Source organism: Trachurus trachurus (assembly GCF_905171665.1).
Source record: "Trachurus trachurus genome assembly, chromosome: 3".
Taxonomy (NCBI): domain Eukaryota; kingdom Metazoa; phylum Chordata; class Actinopteri; order Carangiformes; family Carangidae; genus Trachurus; species Trachurus trachurus.
In genome coordinates this window covers 8,215,757-8,233,445 of record NC_139893.1, presented here as the reverse complement: position 1 = coordinate 8,233,445, position 17,689 = coordinate 8,215,757, and the positions used below count along the sequence as shown (strand labels likewise).

The 17,689-nt window shown below is 40.7% G+C and overlaps 1 protein-coding gene across 2 annotated transcripts in view; it reads right to left on the bottom strand.

The window, feature by feature from the left end:
- Window positions 1-1,786: 1,786 nt before the first annotated feature.
- Window positions 1,787-17,689, bottom strand: part of mettl15 (methyltransferase 15, mitochondrial 12S rRNA N4-cytidine) — a 45,108-nt gene continuing 29,205 nt past the window's right edge. For both annotated transcript variants that reach the window (XM_083993147.1, XM_083993148.1), the window contains exons 4-6: window positions 10,086-10,277; window positions 8,367-8,545; window positions 1,787-2,948 (exon numbers count right to left, since the gene is read on the bottom strand). In XM_083993147.1, coding sequence (XP_083849273.1) covers window positions 2,515-2,948; window positions 8,367-8,545; window positions 10,086-10,277 — 805 coding nt within the window. In that variant the 3' untranslated portion in view covers window positions 1,787-2,514. The remainder of the gene's footprint in view (window positions 2,949-8,366; window positions 8,546-10,085; window positions 10,278-17,689) is intronic.

Genomic DNA, 17,689 nt, shown 5'->3' with positions numbered 1-17,689 from the left:
GATATATGTGCTGTATAGATAGATAGATAGATAGATAGATAGATAGATAGATAGATAGATAGATAGATAGATAGATAGATAGATAGATAGATAGATAGATAGATAGATAGATAGATGGATGTATAGATAGATAGATAGATAGATAGATAGATAGATAGATAGATAGATAGATAGATAGATAGATAGATAGATAGATGGATGTATAGATAGATAGATAGATAGATAGATAGATAGATAGATAGATAGATAGATAGATAGATAGATAGATAGATAGATAGATAGATAGATAGATAGATAGATAGATAGATAGATGGATGTATAGATAGATAGATAGATGGATGTATAGATAGATAGATGTACTGTAGAGATGTATAGACAGACAGACAGACAGATAGATGTATAGATAGATAGATGTATAGATGTATAGATAGATAGATGCACTGTATAGATAGATAGATGTGTAGATAGATAGATAGATGCACTGTATAGATAGATAGATAGATGTGTAGATAGATAGATAGATAGATAGATATAGATGTACTGTATAGATAGATAGATAGATAGATAGATGCACTGTATAGATAGATAGATGTGTAGATAGATAGATAGATAGATAGATAGATAGATAGATAGATAGATAGATAGATAGATAGATAGATAGATAGATAGATAGATAGATAGATAGATAGATAGATAGATAGATAGATAGATAGATAGATAGATAGATAGATAGATAGATAGATAGATAGATAGATAGATTTCAAACATACACACGTCAACGTGACGACATCACGGGTGCAAACAAACCACTTAAAAATGTCAGGGTTGAATCTGTCAGTAAAATCCTGTTGACTAAAGAAAATGTTCACAAAAGTGGACATCTCTCTGATGTTTTTTTTTTTTTCCCCCTTTCAGATTTTATATTTATATTAACACTGCCATACGCACGTACTGATGTCGTGAGTAACGTTTTATTCATTTGCCTCCAGACCTTATTCGCCATCATTTCTTGCGGCAATAAAATAGAAATAAGATCAAATGTCAGGACACATTTCACGAACAGGGGTCGATTTAAATTTACATCCACTGATGTCAAAAGGGAGGGGACGACTCACAATAATATAGCATCCCCCCTTTCATATTAGATTAAAACAGCATGTAATTTTAGACAGTTAAATGTTACTTGCGCCATTTAGTTTCCAAGGTAACGAGGAGGGTATATTTAGAGTGCACTACACTGAGAAAAAAAAAAAGTGTTAATAATCTTGATGGAGCAATTACAATTAGTCAAAGTCAAATAGTAAAGATCAAAACACCTCATCTTACAGTCGAAGGTGAGAGAATGCTCAAGAACAAGCACCGAGCTCATTCAGCGCCACTTCTGACACCTGCGTCATTCAGTATTTACTGGCATTACTGAATCACATGGTACAGTGGAGGTTTCACTTTTGAGTGCGGTTCAGGGGGGAATAGAGACGTCAGTGGAAGGAAGGTGTTTTTTTGTTGTTGTTGTTGTTTTATTTGTTGAGCTGTTTAGCTGCAACAACCACTTCATGAGCTGCCGTCAGCCATTAGTGATGCAAGAAAGTCAAATATATCAGAATAACACAAAGAAAATCAAAGAGAAAGTAAGATATTTTCTCCATTCAGATCCGTCAGCAGAGTCACTTTAAACACAGTGCGGTGAATAACAGCATGTCTTAAACCTGCAGGGTTATATTCTGTATATATTCTGTCATACAAAAGGCAAATAACACAAAGGAGACACATAGAAAGTCTCATAAATTTTATTTCTGTGTATAAAAAAAAAAAGTTTTCAGTCCATTTATATTTTTATGTAACACACCAGAGCAGCTTTCATATAACTTCGTATCCACAGTTGAGGCTGTCACAGGTTATTCAGACGGACTATTAGACTTTTAAATAAGGTTGTAAAAGTATATTAAACCATAAACACAATGTTCTTCTTCTTATAAATACTGTGTCTTGTTTTGATTCATAATTTAAAAGAGTAAATGTGTTTGTGTTTGTATCGAATGAAGACACTTAACTTCCCTGTATAAACTAAATCTGAAATCCAGATGTTGATGCACATCAGTCTCTGAAATCCCCACTGTGACACTGCAGGGGATATAGAAACATGTTTTATTTGTGACACAGGATGTTGTCTGTCATTTTAAAGTTTTTTTTATTTTTTTTACCTCCATCCCTTCATCACTTAACCAACCGATCCCTCACTGGCTTCCCACCAGCAGAGACAAGTCAAGTTGTTTTCACCGGAGCTAATAAAGTGAAGTGAGCGTATACCACCAGCAGGTTAAATGCTGGGTCTCTGCTGTGGCGTGGTGCAGTTAAGACTGTAAGAAATCTGATTTTTCATGCACCCAAGTGCAGAAGAGAAGATTAAAAAACAGACTCAGCAGCATCCACAGCAGATAAGTGCAGGGGAGATTTACGGCATCACACCCTCCGCTGAACTCCAGTTAGGTCTTAATTGTAAAAGGTTTCTCATAATTAAAGTCTGAGCGCTGCCCTGAGTTTAGAGGAGCGTCCTCGAGGATTTTCTTTCACGTCGTCCTTTTCTGGGGTGATCACTTTTCTTCGCAGAGGAAGCCAATAAACATTTCCACCTTCTCTTTTTTCATCCGTGGCTTTCTTCTTCTTCCCGGTGCCTTGACTCCTCGGGCTGAAGTGATAACGATCCAGATTGGACAAGTCGTCTCCTCGAAGGAAACGTTTGACCAGTCTGTCCTCCAGCGAGTGAAAAGTGATGACGCAGAGACGTCCTCCGGGTCGGAGCGCGGCCTGCGCACCTCGCAGGCCGGCGTGAAGTTCGTTCAGCTCGTCGTTCACAACGATGCGCAGAGCTTGGAAAGTTTTAGTGGCGACGTGAGCGGGTCGGTGGAGCCGGTCCTTACGTGCGTAGGCAACAGCAGCAGGAAGCGATCCTGGAGAGAAAACACATAATGAGTGGAAGTTATTAAAACTGGATTTAAGTTTTAAGTTTTTTTTTTTATTACTGTACTTTTACTGTTGTTTTAATTTCACATAGAAATGACAGAGAACAAAGAATAACACAGAAAAGGACTGAGCAAGAGGGATGAGTGAGTGTGGTCACTTCTATTGCAGAAATGATAAAAATAATTGTTTGTTTTCAAACTTTTTTGAAGTAAAATGGACTCAGAAACTGACACACATGAGACTTTCTCCCGTTGTCCCCAATCCAACAACAATTTTCCTTTTGGATGTTTAAAACACACTAATATATTTCTGTCTTTGTGTCCCTGTGACCTCCCCAGACCCCAATTTGAGTTATTTTTTTAATCAATCTGTATGAACTTTAACATTAAAGGTATAATGTGTAGGAATTCCCCCCCATCTAGCGGTGCGGTTGCATATCAGAACGTATTCTTGATGTTGCATTCACGTGAAATCGGGCAGACGTCAGACAGACAACAGACCCTGCATGTAACAGGATAAACAAGCGACTATCCGCCAGCACGAGGCAAAACAATACAGGCGTGACAGTATGTTGTCATGGTGATGTTGTATTGTTTACCTGACCCACGTTTTACCGTCTTTCTCTCGTCGAGTAAAATGACATCCGGTTGGTTTGGTTTATTTAAGATTTCACAAAACTCTCTGAAGCCACAGACTCCTCTGGCTTTGATACCTCAGTCAGGAAACATTGTTCGTTTTTGTAATGTTGACTTTTTTTTTTTTTTTTGAATGTTACCCCAGTGAGAGAGAAAGAGCAACCAAGCAAGAGCGTCGAGTTTTGTTCGCCAGACCTTGAGTGATGATTGTAGGACGGCTATCACATGTTTAGGCCAGGTTGAAATTAAAAATTGTCCTAATGAAGACTGATTAATCAGTGCATTCACTCACAGCTACATAGAGGAAAATAAAAACAGCTCTTTATGACTTACACTCGCTCGCTTCACTTCCATGTTTGGGCCGAAAGCTTAAAAAAACAAGCTAAGAACCAAAACTAAGCTAAATGTTATTTTCTGTTCTCCTCCACTGTTGTTTTTTTTCTGTTTCAATCATCTTTCCTTTTTCTCTATTTCTTCTATTTCAGTATTTTATACATAACATATGTATGTAGTGTATATTTTCTTATCTCTGTATTATATTGCTTTTTTATTTTATATAATATGTATGTCTGCACTACTGGATACTTGAATTTCCCTTGAGATAAACAAAGTACAGTATGACTTCAGTGACAATCTGCTTGTCACAGTGTGTGCGTGACCATCAGTGTTGAGACTTAGACCAACATGAAACTATGGCAGTAAAACTGACATTTAATAATAATATTAACGCCTGACTAGCCAAACAAGCCAAGTATTCTCTGGACATGTGAAAGACATAACGGATCAGTGTTTAGTCTGATAGTGATCAATCACTAAGATCATCATCCATCAGTCTCCAACCACTCATGTTCAAGAGAGAGAAACAGGAGAATAAAAGACGACTCTCAATGAAAACACAGACTGAGTCGCCTTTGACTTGCAGACATAGACGACTGGTTCATACTGTTAATACAAGAGCAGTCGTTAAATGAAGTAGAAAGAAAATAAAGAGGAGGAGATGAACTGACGAGGAGAGATAGAGCACGGAGAGCGAAGCCTGTGGAAAAATATACTATATAAAGCAGTGGAGAGTGAGCTGCAGCAGGACTCAGCAGCAGGTCCATCAGAGGCTCTGCTCAGAGCAGATGGAGGGTGAACATGGTGTTGATATGGCTATAAAACATCGAGGTAAATGCCTCCTATGATCTGTCAGTTCACCGAACGCCAAGTTCAAGTTAAATCTTACTGAGCACAAAACATCATTAGTTTAAAAAAAGCAAAAAAAGACTTTGTCTTTGTTATTTTCTATCTGTAAAGGGTGATTTTTTGTATTCTCCTCCCCGTCCTTTTGTTTTAAATCTCCCTTTTTGCATGCAGATCAATCTCATGCAAAACCTTTCATATCTCCTCCAGTTATTTGGATGATTCTCCATTAAAATGCATGTACAACAAAGAGGCAGGTGTTAATACCTGCAGACATGCAGAACACTTCCGTTTCCTGTGTATTTACAGACTGAGCATGTTTAAAAAACAAACAGACATGCAATGTGTTGAATGCTTCTGTGCACTTAAGTTGAGGAAATATTACACCTATATTTACACACGCGGGGGGTCCAGGCTTAACTGATTCATTACCATCGCTCCGAAGACAGAGAGAATAATTAAGACACGTATATAGACCTAAAGAGAAACTGCAATAAATAGAGAAGTGAGTGATGTGGCATTTCTCTCCTCCTGCACTAAACAGCCCAAAGTGTGACTCACTCTGCAATCAATACAATGCCTGCACAGCAAGGACCAGCCCTGGCCAGCCTCACCGAGCCATGTGCTCTCTCTAATTCATCTTTCAAAGGTCCTACAGACACATCCACGGAGAGAAGCCGATATCAAGATGTGTACGTAGAGGGGGAGATGGGGTGGTTGAGAAGGAACCACCAACTTTGTGATTGTATTAAACAGGACAAAATACAGAATTTACATTACAAAGCTCTTGTTGTACTGTCATGTCTTATCTTACACTGCTACATTTGATGTTCGTGGCGCACATCTACAAAGGCACAAACACAACTACACTCCACAAGAGGCCATTAGGACGACAGCGTTTGATGCCTCAGTGTTACTGGCTAAACAAAAAGCTTGAGTTTATCAGAATTAAACAGTGCTGCCGGGAAAAATAAACGGACACAACTTTGTTTTTCTGTAGTGCAATTCATGAAATGATGTGTTTTTCAATTTGAGCCATTAAATTTACAGAAACACCGAGTAATTTATCTGTTTTGTCACAACACAAAGCTGCACAGTGTAATTCACATCAAGTACGACCTGATGAAACAGGGAGGGAGCATTAAAAGCTTGGTGAAGTAGCTGGTCGGGAACGGCCGGGGGGGTGCGAGCTGATTTCCAGAAATCAAATAACATTTAAATTATTATAGATACTGAATATTAGCTGTAATTGTTAAAGGGACAACGAGGAGTTTGTACCTGGTTATAAAAGAGTCTCATATTAATGTGGATGAATCTACATTAACCACTTGCTAATTGGTCCATTTTCCTTTTGTCTTTATCGTCATTTTGATATTATTATTTAGTGGTCGACTCGCCCAACATTTCCTAGTTTCGGTTTCGCGGACGCTGCCCAGCGGGTCATGGGAATAACGCAGCTGAATCGCCATTTATGGTCGGAACTACGACGGTATCTGATCGTCTTCCAACCTCCGACTGTCATTCTTGATCAATGAAAACATTCTTGGCAAATGTTTTCCCTTTTGTCCGTCTTGCGCCGGTCCAAGAATTTCACCGTGTGTGCAGAAGCTCATGGGAAATGTAGTGTGAAAACACTTCGCTTTCCAAAACTCCTCGTTGTCCCTTTAAAAATATAAAAGTAGTAGTTAAAATTAAAACTAAAACCATGAAAATAAATGTCCCTCCCTTATTTTTAGATGCCTACAGATCAAGTCTATTGGGAAGATGATCTCAGAGTGGCCGTCTCCAAAATGTAACCATCTCATTAGGAGAAATTAACACTGAAACATTGTAATTCCCAACATGTTCACATGTTCATGATTTGCACATGACAGCAGCAATGTTCACTCATAAGTTACATGGATATTACTTTGACTGAGGTATTCTGCTTTTATCTTCTTTATCTAGCTGTATGTAAAATCGCTTCCTTGTTGTAAGGCTGCTCTGTTCTTTCGGATACGTCAATTGGTGCACGGGCTTTGTGCACACGTCACCTCCGGGGATAGTGGGGATCGTCGGTCAATGGCATCGTTATTTTGGGGGTTGAGGGCTGAGAAGTTTGGGAACCCCTGAACTACACCAACTGGTAACATGTACTCTGACTGGGAGAACGCTGGTGCCACTATCAATTAATCATGAAGGGAAAAAGGTCAAAAATCCAAACTCTGTAGAGAGACGGAGCTGCAGCAGCAGAGCACACGTCCAAACTTCTCTGCAGCAGTTCACCAACATCAGGTGCAGCAGCCGCTGACGTTTCCTGGTGTAACCTTCCCCAGCAATACCACAGTACACCGACATTTTACAGCCTTTCCATGTTGGCAAGTGAACACTGGGGCTGAGTGCAAATTGCATCCTAGAGAATGATCCAATATCAACAGAAATCCTCGGGATCCTTGGGCCTGTATACCGGATAAACAGTGGAAGAAAACTCTGCCAAGTTGACATAAATCCCCGCTGAAGACACAAGAACATGACAATAGAAGTTGTTGGAAGACGAGATGGAGGAAGATTTGGAATTCATGCACGAAACAAAACAGCTCTCATCTACAGATAAATCTTTGTATAGTTGTTGTATAAATAAAATATATACACACAATATTTGCTGTGCATTGAGTAATAATATAACTCAAAATAAAGCCTCTCTCTCTTTCCCCCACGGGATCATGATTTTTTCCCTGTGACTCTATTTTTCCTGTCAGCATCACTTTCACAATTGGTCACAGAGCCACACCTGGAACTTTCTTAAATCAAGACCTCTTGGGTGGCTCCGAATAAACATCGGTGGTGACTTGCTTTGCGCTTCAAAAAGGATCAAACAGCTGCTCTTACTCACACCTGTTCTCCCATGGTGACACTGACGCACATACTGCTCTGTGCAATAACTATTAAAATGACATCTCACTCGTTCAGAAGCTCAAATCTGGAGGCACAAGGCTAAAAAAAACCAAAACAAAACAAAAAAAACAATCACTGAAGACAAACAATGTAATCCCGCCTTTATGCACGAGTGCGTCGTGTATGAGCGCATGTGGGTGTTTTCATTTGTGTCAGGTGTGTGTGCATATTTGAGAGCAGAGAGACGGAGGGGAGGGCTGAGACGGGGGGGGAGAAAGAAAAGAAAGAAAGAAAGAAAGAAAGAAAGAAAGAAAGAAAGAAAGAAAGAAAGAAAGAAAGAAAGAAAGAAAGAAATCCAAACCGTAATGAGGAAGGAGAGAGAAAGAGAGACAAAGAGGGAGAGACGGGCTATTGTGTTTGTGTTCAAGGCATTAGCACCGCTCTGTCTGTGTCTCATCTTTATCTCGGAGAGAGGAAGATGTGAAAGACAAAGCTCCCAAAACAAGAGGCAACAGAAGAGAAGAGGATGATGATGACTGAGATCACGGTCCACGTAATTTTCTGAGACAAACACGTCACATGTGGGGGGGAAAGAGAGAAAGAGAGAAAGAGAAAGAAAGAGAAAGAGCCTTAATAAGTCCACTCGTGTTTTATTTTCCCCTCACAGCCTCCTGAATGCTGCGGGGAATTAATCAGGGTAGTGTGTGTAGCTACCTGCCACCACGCTGGCCAGCTGCTGCGTCCGGGTGATGGGGTTGACACGGCGTGCCTCCACAATGGCTGAAGCTATTTTCCTGGCGTGTCTCTCCTCCCCGTACGCGGTGAGGATGGATGCGAGAGCCTGTTGATCTAAGGTATTCACAACGTCAGCAGCGCAGGGCATGTCGAGGTACCTACGCACAAAGGAGAAGCCCAATTAAGCCGCTTGACGTCATGTCCTTGCTGACAGCGGCGAATCCTGACAACTCTGAGATGCAGCTTGAAAAACCTTTACGGCTGACAGTTATGAATAGACTGATTGTGAGGGAATGAAAAGAGAAATGCATCTTGTGCAGTAGCTTGTAAAGAGGGTGGAGGGAGTGGGGGGGGGGGGGGGGGGGGTGTCTTAGTTGGTTTCCTTTTGCTGAGATTTGGTTGCAACCTGCAGCCTCTCTGTGTTAGATGTCACCAGATGCTGCACAGCGAAATAAAAAAGCAAAAGCAAAGAGAAAATGTATATAAAGCCTACGAGGCCTGTAGTGTTTCTGGCAGCCCCGCTGAGGCTACTCTCCATTTTTAATAGCTGCACTTTGACATTACTGCTCCAGTGAGTACCGGAGTAATTTCAAGGCATCGGTGACCGACTTCTTCCAAATTATTTATGAGGAAACTGAACTCATGTGTTCTGCAAAATCAGATCGATTCATCAGCCTGTGACTACGTTTACACGTGTCCGGCTATTTTCATAAACGGACATTTCACCCTCTGCGTTTACAAAAATAACTGCGTGTACAGTACACCAGTCCGTTTTCAGAAAAGTTTTGGTTTACACTAACCCGTGTATATACAGTATGCCGTCAAGAGCATTTACCCACAGGTTTTTAGAGGTTTACCACCGGCTGGTTAAATTAGTTTTAGGAGATAAGTTTTGGTCTCATTGATGAAATCTAACAATTGTGACAAAAGCATTAGTTTGTTTGAATGAAAAGTGAAGCTTCATGTTCGTATTGGAAAGAAGAGCAGCGCTGCCTCGGGGATAAATAAATAAGTGTTTTACAATGAACCGATCAGTCTGCATTAAATTTTATTTTATCTTATTAAAGCAGAAGTAAGCAGAATATTTGTGTTAATATACTGTAAGTCTTAAATAGTTATATCTTCCGACAGCAATCACTTACATAGAGTGTTTGGTCCGAAACACGGGTCTGTCAGTCACTCTGCTCTGCTGTAAGCCGAGGAGAAAACTTCTTGTATACTTCCTTGTATCCTACAAGCTTTATCCAATGAGGAGAGAGAACGGCATGAAGGGCTGTGTGTGCAGCCAAGGGATGCGCGTGAATGTGGTGACGTAGGGACGAGGACCAATAGATCCATGACGAGGGCAGGGACTGCTAACTCCATCGGCTGACAAGACGTTAGCCAAAACGACCGGATCGCTTACTTCTGCTTTAAGTTATATAAAATGGTTATGGTACACGGCAAAGATACTTGGTCTTTGGTTACTGTTAGACGTCAGGGTCTGATGTCGGCTCCCCAAAACTCAGTTTTTCTCTGTTTACATGCAAACGTGCAAACTGAGTTTTCCAAAATCTCCACTCTGGCCGGAGTTTTTAGAAAGAATCATTTTCAGGGGCGAATTCTCTGCTTGTGTCTAAACGAAGGGTGCAAACGATGGTTAATGTCTCCGTTTTTAAAAATAACCGCGTACGTATAAACAGGGCCTGTGTGTCCTACCTCTCTCCGTCCATCCTCATGTCCAGCGGTCCGTCTTTGCTGATGCAGAAGCCTCTCTCCGCCTGATCCATCTGCATGGAGGAGCAGCCGGCGTCCAACAGGACAGCATCAATGCCGCCTGGATGAACGTTCATGTTAGACAGCAGGGCCTCCAGCTCGCTGAATCGGCCGAGCAGCGGTTTCACACGGCCACTGGAGGAAAGATTTATAATGGGAGAAGCACAATTAGACATTTTGAATATCAGTGCATATAGCTGTCAAAACACTGGCTTTATATCGGTGGAAGTGGAAAAAGAAATGCTTGATTGTTTCGCTGATACACAGCGTTTTCAAAAGAACAGTAAAACTTGTCACTCAGTTCATTGACAATAATACCGTCAGGAGGTGGGAAGAATGAGATTTGAAACTAATAAAAAAAAGAGAATACAGAAAGAATATATCACTGTGTGGGTGCAAACTGGATGCCTTCATCACTGCTCTCTTAGTTAATCATTTGAATAAGTTACATCTTAATACAATAAACTGGTGGCTCGCTAACAGCAAAGCAATATTAAAGAAGACAAAGGAGGAATGAAAACGCACAATAATGTGATAATATACAGAAAACAGAGGAAACTGCTTGAATAGAAGTGCACGGATGAAAGGGTTAAAAAAAAGTATTACAAATAAATTACTTATTAAAAGTACACAAAATAGAGCTGAGATATAGATTATATTCTAAAGATATTATAGATTTTAGTTGTCACCACAAAAAGGTATGCTGATCTTTAAGAATTTGACAAAATGCCTTTATAGATATTGTAGAGAACAGGAGGTATTTATAATATTGTATTGAATTTTGGCCATATTTTACACATTCAAAGATGATAAATGTCCCAGTGTGGTGGCTGTGGCTAAAGAACTACTCATTGATCAACATCAAACAGAAGGGAGTTATATTGTTGAGTGGTTTCAGAAATTTAAATACTTAATCAGTTTGTCAGTTTGCTTGAGTTTGTGTATTTAAAGAAAACAATAAAATAACTGTGACTTTAAGAGTCAAACAAGTAGATCTCTGTGTCATCGGCATAAAGAGGACCAAAAAAAACTTTACATTAAAGCAGAAGTAAGTGATCCGGTCGTTTAGTTAGCAGTCCCCGCCCTCGTCATGGATCTATTGGTCCTCGTCCCTACGTCACCACATTCACGCGCATCCCTTGGCTGCACACACAGCCCTTCATGCCGTTCACTCTCCTCATTGGATAAAGCTTGTAGGATACAAGGAAGTATACAAGACGTTTTCTCCTCGGCTCAGAGCAGAGCAGAGTGACTGACAGACCCGTGTTTCAGACCAAACACTCTATATAAGTGATTGCTGTCGGAAGATATAACTATTTAAGACTTATATTAACACAAATATTCCTCTTACTTCTGCTTTAAGTTAGCAAATTGTTAACACAAAGAAAGACTTGATGTGGACCAAACGTGACTTTGTGAGCTACACCAATATCTTTTTTGTAAAGATGAAGATTACACAATAAACCATGACATACAGTATGTTAACATATAATGTTACAATATAGGAGAAGGGTTATTTTTCTGATCAAATAAAGTTATAATTTTTTTTATATTATTATTAAATATATTTATTATTATTTATTTATTTAAAGCCCTGTACAGACTTTTCATTTAGTGTTGATTTTGGCGGCCCCTATGGACGAAAGCGGCGGAATGAAGACTGCATTTCCCACTGTCATGAAGACGTTTGTCTGGCCGGCGTGTGTAGATTTGTTTAGGAAACGTCGGAAAGAAGACGGGACTTGCTTTTTTTTTTTTAAGCAGCGTAATGTATCTATTCGTATCGTTTCATCAGTGGTCCGACCCGACCATGCCTTCCAGAGGTATAGAATTAGACTACTTAGAAATAGCGTATCTTCACACTGATTGGCTCATTTGCTGTTGTAGGTAACAGAGACACATCAGCAGAAACCAGAGACTTTTGCGTATCCAGTTAAAAGCTCCGTACAGGGGCTTTAATCATTTTGAAAGTTCAGATTAAAAAAGAAATCTCTTAAATGTGTGCATTCAGTTTGTCTTAAGAAATTGTAGTACATCCAAAGCACCATATGTTTCTATTCTTTTTTCCTTTATAAGCATAATGTTGTTTTTTTTTAAAATCATTTTAAGTCATATTGATACATTTTGTGTGTGTTTTTAAATTTCAGTGTGTAACTCTTTCTCAATGTGCACTTCTTTAGGTCACTAACAACGATGAGCATGTCTGACGTTGGTCGTCATGTCATCCCTGTTCTGTAGGTCGGATACGCATTGTCGCATCTCATTAAATTTAAGAAAGGACTTAGAGAAGGATGTGTCGCTCCCCATAGAAAATGAGTGGGAGCTGGCAAACACATCCACACCTGAGCACAGCCGCACAGTGACACAGTCTGGTTTCCTCTACAGCAGTTTTCGGGGGTTAGGTGCTGTGCTCAAGGGCACCTTACTCTCTGCTACGAGACAAAGGAAACAAGGAGGCAGGAAGCAGGAAGCAGTGCTCTTTCACGTTCTCTAATCTTTAGGTCATAGCTGCTGCTGCTGCTGCATGGGAATGATAAGTTAAATCTGCTTTTCAATGCCTATAGAGTACAGGCTATTTTCCATACGTACATACACTGTAGAGAAGCAACACCCACACTCACCACCTGACAAGTCAAGGCAGTTTTAAGCTGAACTGTTCAAGGGGAGATCAGATATTGAGCTCAGTGAAAACCAACAATGTCTTCTTGAGTCACCCTTCAAACAATCAACGTATTTTCTTTGGAATCCAACTAAACGCCTTTGCGAGCCTGTTGAGATCCTTCCTCGCCTCTGACACAGCTGCGTGCTTGGTCACTTCCTCATGCACGAGTGGTGAGAACCTCCGGCCGCATTCATGCATTTTTCATGTGACCTTTTAACATTGTGTGAACAAAGATGATGGTAGAAGAAAGCAACAGGAGTTAGCATCTATACATTAGAGAAGCAAAAGGTCTTTCAGCAGCCTTTGGTTTGGGTCCCTGATATAAAAATCTGCTTCTAGTGAAGTTATGAATTCTCAAACAAAACTGGAAAAAAAAACACATCTGAATGAATGTTTTAATATCAAACACCTCTTGATTTACATTATGGACGCACTACAAAAGCTTTGCAGCGCAAGTTGACCACACCCTCACTGTCTGAGAAAAATGTTTGAAGGTCTAACCGTGCGTTAACACCAAAACGTGATGGAGGCGATGAACGCCACAAGCTTCTATTCAAAATCAATGTAAATGTGTTTCGCGCGTGACACTTGAAGTTGAAAAATGTTAAAGGGACAACGAGGAGTTTCTATTCGGTTATTTAAAAGTATCACGTTAATGTGGATGTATCTCCACTACCCACACTTGTTAATGGGCCCATTTTCGATAAATATATCGTTTTGTCTCTATCGTTATTTTGTTATTATTAGTGGTGGCGGAAATGCTGGTCGAGCCGACCAGCATTTCCTTCGTGGCGAGTTATGAGAATAACGCCGCATAATCGCCGTTTATGGTGGGAACTACGACGGTATGTGTCTCTGACTTTAATTCTTGATGAATGAAAACATGAGTCCGTCTTGCGCCGGTCAAAGAATTTCACGGTGCGCGGAGGCTCATAAATGTAGTGTGAAAACGCTTCGCTTTTCCAAAACTCCTCGTTGTCCCTTTAAACTTTTCAAGCGTCATGCAATCAGCGTTGATATCCAACCATGTCACCGACGTAGTTATGCCAGGCGCACATTTCAAAAACATGGAGGAGAAGATTATTGTGGCTGTGTGCGGTTTCCCGGAGCTCTACGACACAACAACATACTTTTACCGTGATCGCAATAAAAATCATGAACCCAGACACGGCGGCGTTTGGGTTTCCAATCCAAATCGGACGTCCACAACAGGTAAAGTGCCATGGTTGACGAGAGAAAGGAAATAGCGGGAGGTGGGTTGCATCATCGCGCAATTGAAGCGATCATGCAATGGACGCGATACTCCCGTTATGGGCGATGACATAGTGTGACCCCTCGGAAAGATAACTCATCCTCAAGCCGACAATTATTGATGGCATGTATATTACCTTCAAGTCTTCATGTTTATCTAAGTTGCAGTTCTGTTTATGCCCTACGGACGTTATTTATGGTGGACTGGGCTAATCGTTTGGAGGAGAGCGGCAACATTAACGAAGGGAATGGAAATGTTTGCAGAATACGTCTTAATACCAGGACAGGATCAACAACATCTATTCATCATTCACCAAATTCACATTATACCCCTGTTTATCCAGAATAATAACAAATATTAAATATTTGTATGAGACATTTCATTATAATTTGGTGTGTGACACCTTGAGTGATGGATAAAAAGTGTTTTCTACACTCACTGTGACCTTGACCTTCCACCTTTGACCACTAAAGTCTAATCGGTTTGTCCTTCAGTAGGGGGCGGACACTTGTGCAAAATTTGAAGGGATTTCCTCAAAAGGCTCTGGAGATATTGAGTTCACAAGGCCAAAACTGCCGTCGACCTTTGACCCCCAAAAATCTATTCAGTTCATCCTTGAGTCTAAGTGAATGTTTGAGCCAAATATAAATCAGCTCTGTGGAAGCGTCACTGAGATAGACAGGTGGACGACCTGAAAACAACCTCCCTGCTGCTCTGTCGTCAGCACAGAGTCACAAAAACACAATAAACAAGAGGTTAAGTATAAAACCGCATGACAACAGCATAACTGCTCTGCTCTCTAGTCACCATTTTAACCAATCAGCATTTGTATTATGGTAAAATATAAAATTCTTACTCATTTTCTTATCAATGGCACAAACAGCTTCAGTAGGAAAACACTGTGTCAATGTTTTTTTTTAACCCTTAAGCATGAACATTTGTCGGCTCTGGCTCGCTGAGATGATCTGATGCTCCTCATCCTGTGAAAATGAAGAGTCTCTGCTCTTGAATGTATCCGATGCCCTTTTAAATACGTCATTAAATCTGATGTCTCACCCAATCTTTCAATCAAACCTGTGCACATGGATTGAGTCACTTCTCTCAACACATGAACCTCCATCTGGAGTAGAAGACTTGTTGATTTTTTATAAGATAAAGCACAATGGCCGCTCGCTGCCCATCACACAAACTACCACTAATTATCCATCCATCCATCTTGGCTCTGCCGTCCCCGCACACAAGGTAATCTCAGTCCTGACTCGTCTCATCTGTGGTTGTCCGATGGAGGAACAAGCTACTGATTTCTATCAGCGCAGGGGCGTCCCTCTCTGTCTTCAAGGATCTCTTGAAGACTCCCGTCCTCTAAAGGGCAACTCCCTCCCTACCAGAGGCGATTGCAATATCTGGCGATATTAACTGTTTTGTTTGACTAAAAATGCGTCAGAACATCTTCAACACGTTCAGAATCAGCTATTTATCGCAGATTTTCTTATCATACATTTCTGTAGCGTCTGTTGGAGCTCAGCGTCCATGGACTTCAATGGGAGAGTTTTTTTTCATTGCATCGAAACCCGACAGTCATTAGATAAATGCTGTGATTTTAGTCAGCGACTCTGTGAACGAATGGGGCAGTGGGCGGGGCCTGGACGCTTGGAGGATCTGTCTAAAAGTTGAATCCCCTTTTTGATTGACAGTGATAAACACCAGCACCAGATTCAGTCCCAGTGCGGATTTTGCAAGTGATGAGACAAGCAGCAGTTCACTTCTTGGTATTTGCTTGGCAATATAACCCATTTCCATTTTACATAACACACTGTAAATAAAACACAATTGACCCTTCGCGTAAGCCCCGCCCCCTTGGTTACTGTTGCTACGGCGGGCAAGCTTTCACTCTCAGCCATGCTCCTGGCAGTATTTGGTATCGATTTCAAAGGAAATATCAGCAAATTTCTGGATAAACTGTTCTGAGATAATAGAGAGAAGAAGTCACAAAGATCATTCATAGTTTTCAGTGACGTGTGACTCGCGCAGGAGGATAAAACATCTGTTCAACGACACGACTGGACAATGTACAGAGCAGCAGTAAGGACTGGTAATTTTACCGTCTATCAACCCACGAAGACTTACGTCATCTCACTGGTCATGAAACGTTGTCAAACTGCAAGTTTTTGGGCGATTGTGAACCACATACAGCTTTCGCTGCTGTTTTGTTTTCTCCCACCGCTGTATCAGTCAGTGAAAGCAGTCCCTGCCTGGAGGATCCCTCGCCTAAAAGCCCAGGTAAAAGCCCTAAAAGTACAGCTGTCATTTCGGAGGTGAACATATGGTTATCCCCATATTTACAGTTGCTCAAGTCGAAAAAAAAGTCCGCTCGTATCTGAACATCTCTATATTGCTGCTGCCGCCGCCGCCGCCGCCGCCGTAGTAGCAGCAGCAGCAACAACATCCTTCTCTACAAACAAATGTTTTTCGTCCTAGTCTCAAAATGTGTCCACAAAAGCAAACGTAATGACTCACTGCGGAAAGCTTGCCAGGCCCATGGTTACGGTTGCTAACGTAGGATTGGACAATAGCCGTTTGTGGGAGGAGTTGGCGAAGGGTCAATTATAGCATTTCCTTGTTTCGGTTTAACATAATTTTCACATTTCCTTGTTTAAGTGTAATATAGTTTTGTTGGTTTGTTCATTTGTTCATACTGTAGGGCCCTATGATTTCCGCAGAATATCGCGGAATTTGACATAATTTGACTGAAATGTGGAAGAGGAATGTATGCCCCCCCCCCCATCGTTTCACATGCCCCTCCCCCTTTGAACCACGTACAGGTGAAGCCCATTGTGATCTCATTGTTAGCGACTCGGCTTTCTGCCGCATTGTCGTGTACAGTGGGGCTTCACCTTAAGCATGTGGAAGCGACTGCCCATGGCTCTGTCTGCGTCTGCGAAAAAACTAAGAAACTCGACACAAACCCCTCAATACCGAGCTGAGCAGTTCCCGGTTTACTTCTATGTGTCAGGTGAACTGTTGTTTTGCAAATTCTGCCACCATTCTGTTGACTGGAAGCGTAAAAATACATGCAATGACCACCTATTGCCCAAAAGCCATGTGAAAAACAAGGAAATTATCTTTTAAACTAATATAACTTACCGTATTGTACTGGAAACAATGTAAAGCTCATAAGCATTAATATTTTGTTGGTACTTGAAGTACTTGAAGGTTCTTAAGGTATGGAGGAAAAGTGTTGTTTGTTTGTTACCTCAATAAATTCAAAGTAATTTCCATTTAATTTGTGTACATCTTAACATTAAAAACACTCTTTTTTGGTAGTAAAATAAGAGTAAAGGGTCAAAATGGAATTCCCAAAAATTAAAATGGAATTTGGGAATTTTATATGGCCTAATACTGTAGGCTAGGTCAAGGGTGGGGGATAAATAAATAGACAAAGTTTACAATGTAGGCTGAAAATGAGCTCCCCCTCTTTGAAACAGCCTTACAGTGTCTGATGAACATTTGGCGCACTTCCTTATACAATCTCCCTGTACTTATAAAATACTGTAGATGTAACACATCATAATCACACCTCCAGCAGTAATTTGCTTTATCAGCCAAAACAGCACATGTGCACAAACCAATTCC